Below are 16,380 nucleotides of genomic sequence, written 5' to 3' on the forward strand. Positions count from 1 at the left end.
TTATTTCAAGCGGTTTTTTTTTTCACAAAGTTTTAGGGATTTTTTTAGTGTCCCTAAGTGGCATCTGCGGTATATGATGTTATTCCCTGTCTTTTTCACCCAAGCCGGTAAATGAATTTACTAGAATTGGGTATTGACCTATTTCACAACTATAATATTAAAATGTTTATTTTGCCAATTCTTATTAAAGTAAATAACATAGGCCCAATGTACAAAAGAATAAAGTCCCAATTAGAATCACAATCGAAAGGTGTAAAAAGTATTAATGAACAAAAAATAACACGCATTCTTTCAACATTTTTAATAATTTCTCAATCTAAACTTTAAAAAGTTTATTGCATGAATTTGTTTTCCTAATTACCCCGGTATATGATACTATAGCCTACCTATTTGTGCAAGCTCAAAGACTTGAATGAGCAATGTATGGATTAAGATTCAAATAAATTCAAGAACCAAAATTTATGGGCTCATTGAATTCTTTCAGGTTTATGGGGAAAATTGCTCAAAATAATATCAATTTTTATTTTTTTTAGTTTCCTATACCATTGTGGGAACCCATTGTGTACTGTGTAATATGTGTTCCTACTCCGAAGTTGTAAACATGCATGGCAAATGAATAAATTGGCAGATGTCAAGAAAAGATCCATCACTTTCATTATTCAACATCACTTTCATTAAGTTAATTGATTTTAAGAGATGCACCATGATGGTACTAGTTTTATGATAATTATTATAATGTGCCAATTTTTTGTGGGCAAAATAATTTACTGGGTGGGCACTTTTGGCCCGGACTTTTGGGCAATGGGCAAGTCGAATTCATGTTCAACTGGGTGGGTAAAATAATTAACTGTTTAATTAATAGTTAACATGTTATTTACCTCCCTGAGTCATGACCCATGGGACCACGACGACGACGACGACTGGCATATCAATATAAAAGGCCTATTTTTCCCCGAATTGAATTTTCATTATATCGTTTACTTAAATTCACTTGCTTCATAGGCTGCTAGTAGGGCCTATTTGAGTTACGGGGAACGTGGCTTTGTTGTAGCAGTTGTAGGCCTACTATTAAACATAACGAATCCAATGAGGTGGGAAATCTTTAAAACATTTAAATACAAATATGCCAAAAATCAGGTTTTACTGAGACTAGTCTCAGCCTACATGATGGTGCCTTGATTAGCTTTGATTGGAGGACACAAATTGAGCGGGTCCAGTCTGCAATTGGCCATGCACAGCAGAATTTGGCTGGTTTTAAAATTGTAATAGCCACTTCGGCGTTCAAATAATGTGTAATACAAGCCTGTCGGGAATAAAATCCACGTTGGAGGAACTATAGTCTCTGCAGCAAACACAAACACACGCAGTCAGTATTGGATTCCAAGTGAAAGAAGAAAAAATCCTAAATCGGAGTCGGCGATTCAGACTGATCGATCAAAATTTATGTGACTGCTGATGAATGTGGCTTGATATTTTAGGTAAGGAACTTCGAATTTTCAGCATATAAAAGCATGTTGTATTGTCAGGAATAGACTGATAACATCTCTAGGTTTGTGGTTTACATTTCAATCAATGTTCTCGTGGTCATCTGTCGTGATCATATAACATTTAAGCATGATTTCATGGCAATATCATACCAATGAAATGAATTAGACTGCGGAACTCAGTCCTCAATGATAGTCAGTCATTTATCTTTTGGTCGTTATATGACTATCATTTGAGGGACTGAGTTGTTATAATATATCTTCCGAGGTGCAATTTCAGACAATAGCTGGGGATTAGTGGGGCAGAGGTTATCTATTGAATCCTTTCATGACCACTGAAGCATAGTCAAGTCTCCCAAGGACACTCGGCACAAATTGAAAGACCATCACAAAAGAATGCATGCATGTCAGGTCATCGACACCAATTTGGTGTTTGTTATGACACAAATTTTGTGTCTGTTATGCACCTCGAAATATGTACCTTAAAGTCTGTATCTACATTTGAGGTAGAAATGAATGTTGAATATCATCAATATGTGACGTGTAAAAAAGGCATAGGGATAGGGTATAATCTTCTTCCACGGTAAACCAGGAGGGTGAAAGTGCATAGGAACAATGCCGGAAACTACGTCACGCTATTGTTCGACCTAGGCTACATATTTTTTAACGCATGCGTGTTTGTCAATACAGCTTTAGTCTCCTCCACCTTCGCAACACGGTACGTGGAGTGTCTGGAATTCGGAATCACACTGACGGCGGAGGAGAATACTAGCTGGTCAGACAGTTTAATTTTATCAAGCATATAATACCTGAACAATCACCGTCATTTGATCGATTTACTACAGAATGTATATTTAGAATATAATTTTAATATTGTAAACCTGTTAACTTATATATTTGTGTACTAAAGTATAAATAAATAAATAAATCATGTCGAAGACAAAATGGCCGCTAATCCGCCTATTGTCTAGACCTAGGATACATATTTCGAATGAGGGCAGCAGACTAGGATGCCTATCCCTTTGTCTATTATTCCTGGGTAAACCAAACAGCTTCCGTGGTAAACCTTATAGCGCCATCACTTGATGAAAGTACGTTATTAGTAGGCGTGAGTTAAAAGCTATCTGGGCTAGAACTATTGCGACTGTAGGGGTGAGCTTGCCTACACAGGTAAAAAAATACTCGTGGCGGTTATATTACACGTCTAGTTTAGGGCAACGGGGGTGGAAAGGAGGGTAGGCCTACTACGGCGATGTGCGACAGATTCGGGGTGCATTTTGGTTTATTTCATGAAAATTTGGTTTAAGAATGATTTTTTTTATTTATTTTTTTTAAAATTAATTTGTTTCCCAAATTTTATATCGGAAAGTGTGCCATTTTTTTAAATTGTTACCATGGCGTATGCGATAATAAATAGGCCTATTAATATAATTTTTAAATGCTATTTTATTATTTTGTTATTTTTAATTGAAAATCTAAAATAGTATAAAATCGTATATGATGCCTTAAATTAAAGTTTAAAACGTTCTTCCAATATTAATAACTATTATTAAATAATTCCTAACATCTCGGACAACACGCCCCCCCTCCCCCAATACACACACCCCCACACCCCTACACCAACAACCACATGCCAAGTCTTGGCGAAAGTCTACCTTGTCCTTGCACATCGTGCACGCGTGTGCGTGCACCATCCAGCATTGTCCCGCTAAAATACACTACCCTATTACGAGCAATGGAATAGCCCGTCAATCATGCACAGTGGTTGCTCCTGGAAGGAAGATTATACCCGATGTGACGCGGTTGCTCATGGAAGACAAGAAGGATTATACCCCTTTTCAAAAAAGGTGTATCACACAGTCATGACACTGTATCATGGTGGTACTATACATTTTGTATATTCATGATAAAGTCTTATTCAGATTTCATTTGACAGCTTAACCATCGCGTATACGCGCGCGACGTCAAGCGTGTGCATTGGACCTTGTGCAAATATTACGCGCTGGATGGCTAGCAGTACGCTTAATTGGGGAATCTGAATAAGACTTTATACTTTTTTACTGTCTTAGCTTTAATAGGCAGCATGCTTGTATGACTATCATGCTATCACTCATGCACTGTCATGACTGTGTACATTATATATACCATTTTGAAGCAGTTGTCTTTATGCGTGTGTCATGTGTTAGTGTTACAATTTAAAACAAAAAGCACCAACCTAAGGCTAAGGCTAAGCTAGGGCGCTAGAACTCATGAACTAGCATGCTAGACAACTGGACTATTGTTCGAAAATGTCTAACTTTTGTATGAACAACCGATAGCTTGTGATACGAAGTTAGAACATGGAAGGATTTGCGCTCATGTAATGTACCTTGTTTGGTACATGTACACGGTTGGCATACAGGTCCCAATATCATGCATATTGCATATGAATAAAAACTTCTTCCTGATTTGATTTGATTTGATTTGATTTGATTTATTGATAATCCAGGTAAACATACATACAATAGCAGAAAAAAGGCCTTAAAACAATAAACACAAATACAATAGTCAACGGGGTCCCTGGCGGATTCCCTAATAGCGAACTAAATCACTTTGAAGTGGGTCTCCGATAACCCCCGTTGACGAAAGATAATATATATAAAAAAAGCGATTAAAAAAAACCGCACACACAACACATTAGGCCGTATAAAATTAATGTTTTGGTTCTCGTCCAGAGGATTTTCATGAATTGATGAGGGAGGGAGGTTTTTTTTTTTTTTTTTTTTTTTTTTTTCAATGTAAAATTAGCATTGTCAGTAGTTTTCGGTCTTCTCCAACAGTGCTCGAGGAAATGATGAGGCCCTTTTTTTTTTTTTTCAAATGTGAGATTCTGAGGATAAACCCCTAGAGTACCACAAAAAGACTTGGAAGTGATGCTTGTTCTCTAATAAACTTATTTATATGTACATGAAGATTTCATAAATCATTCCAAAGTCTAAAAAATTGAAAAATCTAAAAAAAAAAAAAAAAAAAAAATCGGACAAATCCCAGAAATTGAGGAGGGAGGGGACGAGAACCAAAATATTAATTTTACACGGCCTTACTGATAAAGGTACATACAACTACGCGTTTTGCGCGAAAATGAAAACAAACTAAAAACAATTTCACTGGAGACATCATTTGGTAAGGAAGACCATAACCTGGGAAATGCGACAAAGAGGGAATTATGGAAAGCGTCAGTTCGGCTGCGATGGAAATGCCGTTTCTTATTGTTTCTTATTGTCTCAAAAATATGAGGATATTGTTCTGACACACTGTGCTATACTCGGATACTCCTGCATCAGTTCGTCATTATTGTACTTACTAAAATCGTCATTTTGTGTAAATTTTTCTGGAGTGATCGCCAGACATCAACAACATATGGCAGCCGCCATATTGTAATTAAATACATACTTGCAACACTGCCAAATTGATGACGCGCAGCCAAATTGTGTTATCTATTATTTTTCACTATCTTTTGCAAGTTTTCTGAGGTAATTGATTATAAATATTACGAATAATGTGATTAAAATAAAATAGCATTGGTATTTTCCCTTTCTTTGCATAAAATTACAAAAAATTATTTTATTATAAGTTTTTTTTTCGTTAAAAAAACCCAGGCTTAATCAAGTCCTGCAATTCTACTAAGCACGATCATTTTGTTCCACCATGATAATTTTTTCGAGATAGGGGCCGAGAGACTTATAAGCTATTCCAGCCATTCAATTAATTAACATGTGACGTATGGTACCTTGCAAGCTTGAGGCTCCATGAAGCGTGTGAGAAAAAAGTCCTGGGGGACCGGCGAACCAGTTAGTTGTCAAAACAACTTTGATGAGCAAGCAAGATCGCAGAATTATAGGACCTATATCGTTTTTTAAATCATCATAATTTGTACTTCGGCACCTGTGTTTCCGGTTAAAAGTAAGCAAACTATCATGCAAAGATAAATAAATGTTAGCCAAGCTAAATTGAAGCCAAACTGGACACTCTAAAAAATTGTTTTGCTGCGTTTTAAAACTGAAGACGCTACGATGACTGACCGTGTTATACCAGCAATCTCTATCTTCTGTCCACACATTAGGCCAGTATAAAATTAATGTTTTGGTTCTCGTCAGAGGATTTTCATGAATTGATGAGGGAGGGAGGTTTTTTTTTTTTTTTTTCAATGTAAAATTAGCATTGTCAGTAGTTTTCGGTCTTCTCCAACAGTGCTCGAGGAAGCGATGAGGCCCTTTTTTTTTTTTTCAAATGTGAGATTGTGAGGGATAAACCCCCTAGACTACCACAAAAAGACTTGGAAGTGATGCTTGTTCTCTAATAAACTTATTTATATGTATGAAGATTTCATAAATCATTCCAAAGTCTAAAAAAAAGAAAAGGGCCTCATCGTTTCCTCGAGCAAATCCCAGAAATTGAGAAAACTACTGACAATGCTAATTTTACATTGAAAAAAAACAACAAAAAACACCTCCCTCATCAATTCATGAAAATCCTCTGGACGAGAACCAAAACATTAATTTTATACGGCCTATAATATACAATAACAAAATATTCAAGAAAAGGATGGTAGGACAATCATAAAGAGCTCAGAAGACATGATTGCCCTCGGTGCAAAAAACAAAAGACGCCTACAGACAACAGACAAGGACGGGGTGAAAAACGGCAGACTGACAGGGCTAGTGAAACAAGTCCAACCTGTCACAGGGTCCTGTCAAAACTGTTCCGGTTGTCTTGTGCACTCATTGTGCAAAAAATTGCACCGCTGTCAGACCGAAAAACCACAACAAAGCATTGTAGCTTCGAATGCGTAACTATCGTGTGCAAATTCGAAGCTAGAGTTCTCGAATAATGGTCAAGTCCAAACACTCAAGTACCGGTACCGGTATATCAGAAGGATGGTAAGTTCTAGCCATAGGCCTTAGGCATCATATTCCGAGGAGCAGAAAGACACCAAATTGGTGTTTTATGGCCTTTGACATTCTTTTGTGGCGAGTGACATGGTCTTTCAATTCATGCCGAGTGTCCTTGACAGGCGTGACTATGCTTCAGTGGTCATGAAAGAATTCAAAAGATAACCTCTGCCCCAATAATCCCGAGCTATTGTCTGAAACTGCTCCTCGGAAGATGTATCATAAGAACTCAGTCTTCAAATGATAGTCATGTAACGACCAAAAGATAAATTACTGACTATCATTGAAGACTGAGTTCCGCAGTCTAGGTTAGTTCCAATAATTGGAACTTCCAAGGAGCTATGTGTATGTGCTGCCGCGATTTTAGCGTGCATTCATCACCATTCACATGTACATAGTCGTGGAGTGGACTTTTCGCTCAAGAATCGTCATTTTAAATATTTCTTTGGACAAAAGCTGATGCATAGAATAAGCTTAGCAATCACAGATGTGTGCCAAAATCCAAAACTAGCGGACACAATTAACAGCTTTGAAAGGGATTCAATCATGTTTCACCATTGTTCATCACCATTTAATGACTTGTGTACGATATGGTGCGTCTGTATGGTTTACTTCGCTCAGGCAGATAAAGCTGCCCTCGCGAAATAAGCCATGCAGGTGACACAGACCATTGTTAAACGGTGATGACGGTGATGAACAGCAGTGAAACAATGGAATCCGTACCCGAAATTCAATTTTACGGGCAGATCAAGTCTTTTGATAACCTGAGAGAATTTTTTATGGAATAGGTGTGTAGGAATGTTAGGACTGATACAGAAGATTCTCTGGACTGATGCAACTTAAACATACCAAATCAGCCTGTTACTGTGGTACCCCGGTACCAATGTTGATAGGCCAATTTACATGTAGGCCAAAGGCCTAGAAGTTAGGCCATCTTAATTTAATAGTTCATCTCAGAAGTCCTTCCCAAGTTAAAAACGCAATTACAAAATGCGTTTTTTAGAGGTTTTTTTTTACTTGAATTTTTTTATCTGTGGAACTAGCTTTTTGATAAGAATAGACCACCTTTTCATCTCTCAAGGAGGTTACACTGTGGTCAAGATGAAGAATTTTATTGACATAGGCCTATTACAATTTAGGCTATTTTGATTTTTGTGTGGTGGATTTAGAAAAAAAATAAAACAGTGGAAAAAACTGAATAATGCTCAAAAAGTGGGCGATTTTACTAACACGCACAGGGACTTTCAGATAGGGGTGTAAATTAACGGTTATTTGTCTAACCGTTTAAACGGACCACAATCCGGTCGGTTAACCGTGTAATGATGTACTTACAGGAGTAAATTTGTTGCATTTACCACGAAAATATCATTAACACGCTATTCTGTGGGCGCCGCCGTTATTTAGGTACTTGTATAAATCCCTCCTTTCTACAGGAGCACCATCAGGAAATTTAACCCGATTTTAAAGTTTTTTTCACTTTTTTCAATTCATTTCCAATAAAAGCGAACCCTTTTGGAAAAATACAATGCCTCTGGGGCATTTATTACACACAATACGGTAGGTCCAGTCGAAAAAAAAAACATTTCGAAAAATGTTTTTTGGGGTTTTTTTTACGTTTAAACGGTTAGTAATTTTCCTAAACGGATACTAGTGCATTTTACGGTCGGTTAAATGTGAAACGTGTAAACGTAGACACCCTTACTTTCAGACGAACTTAAATGTATACACATGTACTATGTGTTTCTTTCTTCCTTTGAGTTCAAATGACTGTGAGTATCAAAGTTTCTTACCGCACATTATATTTCAACAGATTTGCAGAAGTTTGCTATTGAATAAAACAACGTATCACCATGACGACAGCATCGGAGCAGCCATGTTATACCCTCATCAATATGTCTATGGACTCTGAGCCACCAAATGAAATGCAACTTAAAAATGATATTGGTGAGTATCTTTGTTTATTTTATGAACAGGGATACCATGTAAGTTTTAAAAAAATCTAGGGTCAGGCCTATTTTTAGGGTCGGTCGGGTTATGTCAATCAAACAATTTTTTTTAGGCCTTACAGAGTCATCAGGTGAAAATTGGGTGCAGATCAGTAGTTGACAGAAGCCTAGAACTGAACAGCTTGTTCCAAATTGTTCTGTTCTTTTAAAAATAAGTAGTAAAAGCAGTGCTGAATGGAGGTTGTCATTCAAATTGAACAAAAATATGAGAATATATGGGAACAAAAGCTAAAATTTCCACCCACGAAGACAGGATTTCCCTTCAATTTGTTTCCAAACACCAATTTTTCCGGGAATGAGGTTTCCAAATTTCCACTTAAATTCCAAGCCAGAAGTTCAGTCGGGTTTAAGAACTGTATGGAAAACCAAGAGGGACCAAAATAAACCACCCCTTATATTTTGGTTCATCTCAAGGTGGCTTTTCGCTGAATTGCGCTGCAAGCGTGCTGACAAATCGTACTTGCATGTATATGGTCTGCTTGATTTATTTACATGTGCGATTCAATACTGCAACCAGCGAAATACATGCACACATCTACATCACGAACTTGAGTTCAACCAAAAAGTGTAGATTTAAGCAGTTGGAAAAGGAGCATTACCTAGCGGTATTTGCACTCAAATATTGAGACAAAAAAAAACAAAAACTGACACCCAAAAGTAATGGTATGGGTTCTATAAATGAGATCTCAAGGGGTGTCATTTCCGATATTATTGGCCTTAACTGCAAGACCTTAAACCGCAAGACCTTTAACCGCAAGACCTTTAACCGCAAGACCTATGGAATATAAATGTAATTAAATTGACTTCCTTGGCTCATTTTCCTATAAAATCAATCTTTTGAAAGAAATACACTGCAGTTTTTAAGTTAAGTGGCTAAAACCATGACCCTGCCATCCCACTCGCTAATGTCCAGAAATATAGTGCGAAGTATAATGTCATTGTTTTTTACTTCCATTATCTCATAGAAAATGGCGATGCAAAGACAAAGACTACAGCACTCAAGAATCTGATCTACATGATCTTAAATGGAGAGAAGATGCCTAGCCTGCTTATGCCGGTTATCCGTTTCCTTCTTCCTATGCAGGTAATTAGGGTATACTACAAAGGGAGCTAAATTAAAGCAAGGGATATTCAAATAGGGACAGGCGCAATGTGCATGTACACAATCATATTTGATCGTTTAACTTTTGGCAGGCATACATGTATTAGGCTTTCTAAAAAGCCATGCATTCATGATGATAGTACGATGATGATCTTTATGAAAAATTTGATCAAAGATAAATACAGGATAGGGTCATTAATTATGAGGGCTAGTACATTGAAATCCCCATTGAGGAAGACTTCGGAATTCCAAATAATTCTGCAAAGAATGTTTCTCATTTGAGACCAAATAACCAAAGTATGTCAATTTCAACTAAATTTTAAAATAACGCCAACAATATTCAACTAGAAGAATTTAAACATAAAATTGGCACAAATTTCTAGTCGGATTGTATAAAAGGTGTAATTGGAATTGAGATGACAGTGTAATCTTCCACAGGGGTGTGTCGATTTTAAATGGAATTGCCTATTGCTCTTTTGTTTTTGTGTTGTGCAGGATCACACAGTGAAGAAACTGCTGCTTATTTTCTGGGAAATAGTGCCCAAGACTCACCCAGATGGCAAGCTCCTGCAAGAGATGATTCTTGTGTGCGATGCATACAGAAAGGTAGGTCACAGTACTTACAAAGGTTTGCTTTTTGGCGTGGCATATGGACATGTCTAGCATTAGCTTACATGCTATTCCTACTATTGAATTATGTGTGTGTAAGAGTTGATGGTAAGAGTACAATCAGACTGTGAAAAAATTATGATTTTTCGGGAAGGAAATGACATTTCCCAACTGTTCATTGTAAGTAGTGTCTTTGAACTGCATTAAAATCTGTTTTACGTGACAGAAAATAAATTGGAGGCTTTAAGGCTACACGATCTATTGTTGGTCGAAGCAGCCGAAAAATCGATTTTCATTAACAAAAATCAATATATTAGTGACAAATAATACTTTGATGTTTTGCAAAAGTTCATTCTATAAATCATATACTTTGAAAACTTGCTTAATTTATTGTTGGGAATAAGTTATGTACGTTTTACAAAAGTGTTGTTGTTTCAGTCCTCATTACAACATAACTCAAGAACCACAGGACCTACAAGGGTATATCTGTGATATTTGAATTCTTCTACACACTCGCTAAGAAATGATCAATGCAATTTTTGCCAAAGCTCACTAGCATTCGCAAGATGCTGTGAACTACCAAATCGCAACAGTTTAAAATAGTTGCTAACCTTAACGATGGAAATTGACTCATTTGATAAGATTTTAAAATGTTTCACCTTGTGACATAAAGGAGGGAACAGTAAAAGTGATTCTGTCTGGGATTTTAACCCAGGACCTCAGGTTTGCAAGACCTGTGCCTCAACCACTTAGCCACAGGAGCTTAATGATTTAGGTAATGGAAAATTGAATATAAAAGCAGTTGCTCAACCCAATTGGAAGTACATGCATGTTTGGGGCATGGCAGACAATAAAAAAATTATTTATCAGAAGTAATGTTTCAACAGTTTCACTGTTTTGAACAGTCAAGCCTCTGTGTTTGATGTTTTTGATACATATTTGCCACTTTTGATTATGAACAGGACTTGCAGCATCCCAATGAGTTCATCCGTGGATCCACTCTTAGATTCTTGTGTAAGCTGAAGGAACCTGAGCTCCTAGAGCCTCTTATGCCAGCTATAAGGGCATGCTTGGAACACCGGCATAGTTACGTCAGACGAAATGCTGTCATGGCTATCTTCACCATCTTCAAGTAAGTAGATTTATGCTAACAAACTGCAAGCAGAGACTAATCTGCCAATGCAAGCAATGTGACCGCCCGGCATGACTGAGGTTACTGAATTGACAGTGTGCTGATGCAAGCAAAAAAGTTGCTATGAAAAGTGACAATTGCTCTGGGTTGACGCCACCACAGGGCAGTACGTAGTCTCTTAATATAGCAACTGTTTTTCCCTGCCATGAAATGTCAGAGAATTAGTAGGAATATTTTGTGCCATGTGATATAGTATCCAACAATCAAATGGCAGGAATGTTTTATGGGTTATATAAGAAGATCTGTTTGAGTAAATAACATTTGTTTTGTCTTAATGCGACCTAAAATGCATCACTTGCTAACTCAGACCACAATTTTTGCTTCTCTTTACCCCCAGGAATTTTGACCAGTTGATTCCAGATGCACCTGAGCTCATCCATACTTTCTTAGAGGGTGAGCAAGATGCGTCTTGCAAGCGTAATGCCTTCATGATGCTCATACATGTAGATCAGGTAGGTCTGAAGCAGGGACATGGCAATAACATGGATCTTGCCCAGGTCCCCAAAAAATTGTGATTTATTCCATTTGGTCATGCGATAAAGATTCAGGGAACAGTAAATAAACAATAAAATATGTAAGAAAATGCACATCACAAAACTTAGGAACTTTAGAACCAAGTATATGCACGACTTTTTCAGTATATGATAGAATCTTGTACGTATAAGGTAATAATTATAGTCATTCAATTTTCAAAAATGCCTCCTGTGACCCTCATGGAGCAGATCGCATCACATATACATGTACGACGTGTAAGTAAACCCAAACAATTTGACACATGGATGATGGATGATTACAGTAATATATATAATCATATGCCAGGAAGAATATAATCATGGGCCAGGAAGAGGAGAACAGCAGGTGTGTCAGGGTTTGTTATCATGTATTGGGTTCCTAACCATTTTTGGAACGCGACCACATTTTTTGAAAGTCTAACTACCTGTGACCCCATGTCAGATGTAAAACCTTGTTCCAAGGTAGTCTCACAGCCCCATATTTGTAACCACTAGAAGCCCAGATTAATATTTGGTGACCTAACAAAGTATCTTGTTTCAATGCTAATATGCATATTATAATATATATTTCAGGAGCGAGCATTGGAGTACTTGAGTACCTGCATAGATCAGATCAACACTTTTGGTGATATTCTACAGCTGGTCATCGTAGAGCTCGTCTACAAGGTAGGGTCACATGACAGGCAAAGTGATGTGAAACCAGAGGTGCCTTTCACCTACACTTATGATGCATCATAAGCCCTAAATACATTGTAACTCCCAAGTCCATTGGAACACTTCCGTAGCATTTACGTAACATGTTAGAATTATGATGGCATTGGAGTTTAAAGGACTTGCAATACGTCAAAGTGTTAGTGAAATGCATCAGTTTTCCCCTTCAGTGTATAGTATGTTGCTAGATAGTAAGTCAATTTGAGCAAGATGTGAGAATCAGCAGTAGCTGTATGGAAAGATAATATGTTGACCTTAATGTAGAGTTTAAATATTACAACATCAGCCTAATTGAACGGGCTGATCTTGAAGTGTGTGTAAATGTGTGAAAGGAATTTTAAGACGGCCTTCTTGACAAAATATTGACTTCATTGATATTTTGTCACCACATCCATTGGACTTGAACAAGTAAAGTTAGTCAAGTGGCTCACAGGATGAACCAGAGTTATGTGAATTAATGATGGATTTGTAGACTGGGCAGGCAGTGTTGTCCATTGCCTTGGTTGAGGTCTGGCTCCAGCTACGGAGGTGATGTTATAGGCCCCCTAAAACACTGTTGCGATCCTTCCGTTTGCCCCATTTTGAAAATTACCTTTTGTAAATTTTTTATGGTTATATTGAAGTATAAAACTTTGTATGGAGAAAGGATAATTAGGCCAAAAAAATAAATATTGCTGTGTTGCCCTCAAGTGGGAAAATGGGAAAGGTGGGTTGGACGGTCGGATTTCTTTTTTTTTTCTTTTTCAAACCTTCATTTTTTAAAAATCCCTCAAATATTAAATAATGCTTCTTCAATTAGGGGACATTTGTCAATTTTGACTTCTGGATACCTGTTAGACATCAATTAAAGACTAGTCTTTCAATAAAATATTAATTTTAAGTGATAAACATTGATTTTGTAAACAAATCTGTAAAAATCATCCAAAAAAAAAAAAAAAAATGCCGACCCTGATTTTTCATGATTTAGGGTTGGGCGGTTGAGGGCAACACAACAATTTTTTTTTGCCTTATAGACAAACCTGTGAGTATCTAAATAGCAAGTCTTTTATATCTTTGTCATTTGTGTATCATTTCGTAAACCCTCAGGTATGTCATGTCAACCCATCTGAGAGGGCACGGTTCATCCGTTGCATATACAATCTTCTGCAATCATCCAGTCCTGCTGTGAGGTATGAGGCTGCTGGCACACTGGTCACACTATCTAGTGCCCCAACGGCTATCAAGGTAAGAAAGCAAGCAGTTGAATCTAGCATATTGTTATCTATTTAAAGCTACATAGGAAAATTCCTGGCAAACGTTGTAAGCTCCAAGAAACTAGTTCATAATTCCTGTTATGAACTGTAGCACATTTAATGCTAATGATGCAATATATATGGGCATGAGCATTCAGTGAGTTGGGTGCAGTACCTGTTTGTACACCAAGTGTGAGTGGCAAACCCTTTTGTGAATTCAGGCAATTGTACCTTTGGACTTAAGTGGCATACGGTTGTAGGCAATACTTCAACATGCACAATGCGTATATAGCTTTTAAGTAGACATGAATGATCTAGTACCACTTACTGGTGAATGGTGATTGTTTTGGGTAATTTGTCAGAGCAAAATAATTACAATGCCATTGACCCTTAAAATACACACATGCACAATTTCAAGTATAGAGGGGCTTGTATGGTATTTTGGACATGGGAAAATAAAATCTTACAGTCCTTACCGATACATGTACCCAGTAACTAAATATTGGCTCTGGCTCAGGCAACCAAGTTCAATCACTCACTTAAATTCTAAAAGCTCTCCTTAACTTCCTCAGGAGAGTGATGTGTAGCTCTGGCAGGTGTTTTTTTTGTTTGTTCATTTTAAATAATTCCCCTAATTATGTGATAGCTCTCCTACTTTCCACAGGAGAGGGGTGTAGGATCTCATGTGTCTTTAATCCCAATGTGCTTATGCACTCATAGAAGCACCTTTGATTGTATTGGGTATAATAAAACTCATACTCCACAACTTTGAGGTCAACTTTTCAGCTGTGATTGGTGAATGGCTATGCCATTGAAAATGAGACTGTCTTGGCACATAGTGTTTGTATTTTCAAAAGTAAAAGCTGGTAATATATCTTGATTTTTGTTCATATTCCACAGGCTGCAGCATCCTGCTATATAGAACTAATCATCAAGGAAAGTGACAACAATGTCAAACTTATTGTGCTGGATCGACTCATTGGCCTCAAAGAGGACCCCACCCATGAGAAGGTCCTACAGGATCTTGTCATGGACATCCTACGTGTCCTGTCCGCCTCTGACTTGGAAGTGAGACGCAAGACACTGGATTTGGCTATGGATTTGGTTACATCCAGAAACGTAGGAGAGGTAAGGAAGATGGCTTTAGTGTGGGATATTATCATACCGAGAATACCATGTATGGGAAACATTGAGTATGCATCCTGCCTGGCATTGTTGTTGTGCCAAGTCAGTATACGGTACTGTAAAGCAAATTGATACATTTTCTTAGAAGCCTATGGGAAAAAGAAATATGAGCATGAAAATTTCACAATTCACAAAACTTGCATGCACACATACATCGCATGTGTTACAGAATATTCCATTTGAAGTCCACCCTCCCCTGTGGAAGATTTTGGAAATATCTTTCACAGGGGGAGTATGGATTTCAAATGGGATGGACACTCTCCATTTTAATTTCATACACCCAAGGATGTAAGTTTTTTGTATTTTTACAGAATTCAGTTATTTTGTAGTCCAGATTTACGCAATTTCTTTTATTTTCAGCCCATTTTGGGGTTTTTTAGGCCAAATTTACGAGCTTTCCCCCAATTTTCCGTATTTTTTCTTCAGGGTTACTTACATCCCTGCATACACCCTTTGAGAAAGATTCAACCTGGATAGTCCACTGAGGGACGGCGAGTTTCAAATGAGAGTTGCTTAATGGGCTAATTCCATTTGAATTCATACTCTCCCTGTGGAAGATATTTTAAAACTATTCCACAGGGGGAGTGTGGTCTTTAAATAGATTGCAATCAAAAATTTGGTTTCAAAATGGAAACAATACCATAAGATTGATCCAAAATTGACACCATTTAAAAAAAAACCTTGACATGAAATAAATTGTACGTTATAGTATATTCGTAATAGTTCAGAGGTCTAGAGAGATTAAAGGCAGAAAGGAGGTTCTAACAGGGGTTGGTCAGGAAACTGAAAAAATTGTCTATCGCCAACTTGTTTTGTTCTGAGCAAGGGGTTTTGGCTACAGGCGGTAGCTAAGGAAATGGTAACCAAACTTATTTTATAAAACTGGACACATCAGCCTGGCTAAATTGTGAATGTCATCACAGAAACTGCAATTAATGTAGCAGGAAAAAAATAATCAAAGAAGAAATATTGTCGTAATAAACGCTTAAAATTGATGAAAAAGAAAAGGGAGGGGTGTATACAAAATATGGTATTTCATCTTCACTTGGTACCTTCCCTTTCTTCATGTTCATCAGTGCTCTCCTGATTTCATCATTTGATATGTATGTTATTTCATCTTTCTCAGTTAGCCATTGTAATCCCTACATTGACAATATTTCATTCAATAGATGGTTCTAGTGTTGAAGAAAGAAGTGACCAAGACCGAGAATGCAGGGGAGCATGAAGACACCGGCAAATACCGTCAACTTCTAGTGCGTACTCTGCACGCTTGCAGTGTCAAGTTCCCTGATATGGCAGCGCAGGTTATTCCTCTGGTAAGTGTTAGTACAGTAGAGGTGCATCATTTGGTGTGTTTTATGACATGTGACACGGTATGTTCACTCGATTGTTACTCGAGAAATTGTACAAAATAAT

The 16,380-nt window shown here is 37.4% G+C and overlaps 1 protein-coding gene across 3 annotated transcripts in view; it reads left to right on the top strand.

The window, feature by feature from the left end:
• The first annotated feature begins 1,331 nt into the window (after nt 1–1,331).
• The window catches only part of LOC140138900 (coatomer subunit beta-like), a 30,429-nt gene continuing 15,380 nt past the window's right edge, over nt 1,332–16,380 (top strand). For 2 of the 3 annotated variants that reach the window (XM_072160683.1, XM_072160685.1), the window contains exons 1-10: nt 1,332–1,478; nt 8,226–8,359; nt 9,387–9,505; nt 10,019–10,129; nt 11,095–11,264; nt 11,662–11,776; nt 12,410–12,502; nt 13,634–13,771; nt 14,680–14,907; nt 16,134–16,280. In XM_072160683.1, coding sequence (XP_072016784.1) covers nt 8,266–8,359; nt 9,387–9,505; nt 10,019–10,129; nt 11,095–11,264; nt 11,662–11,776; nt 12,410–12,502; nt 13,634–13,771; nt 14,680–14,907; nt 16,134–16,280 — 1,215 coding nt within the window. In that variant the 5' untranslated portion in view covers nt 1,332–1,478; nt 8,226–8,265. Of the gene's footprint in view, nt 1,550–8,225; nt 8,360–9,386; nt 9,506–10,018; nt 10,130–11,094; nt 11,265–11,661; nt 11,777–12,409; nt 12,503–13,633; nt 13,772–14,679; nt 14,908–16,133; nt 16,281–16,380 lie in introns of all 3 variants that reach the window. The other variant, XM_072160684.1, reaches the window with a different exon arrangement.

Source organism: Amphiura filiformis, chromosome 18 (assembly GCF_039555335.1).
Source record: "Amphiura filiformis chromosome 18, Afil_fr2py, whole genome shotgun sequence".
Lineage (NCBI taxonomy): Eukaryota > Metazoa > Echinodermata > Ophiuroidea > Amphilepidida > Amphiuridae > Amphiura > Amphiura filiformis.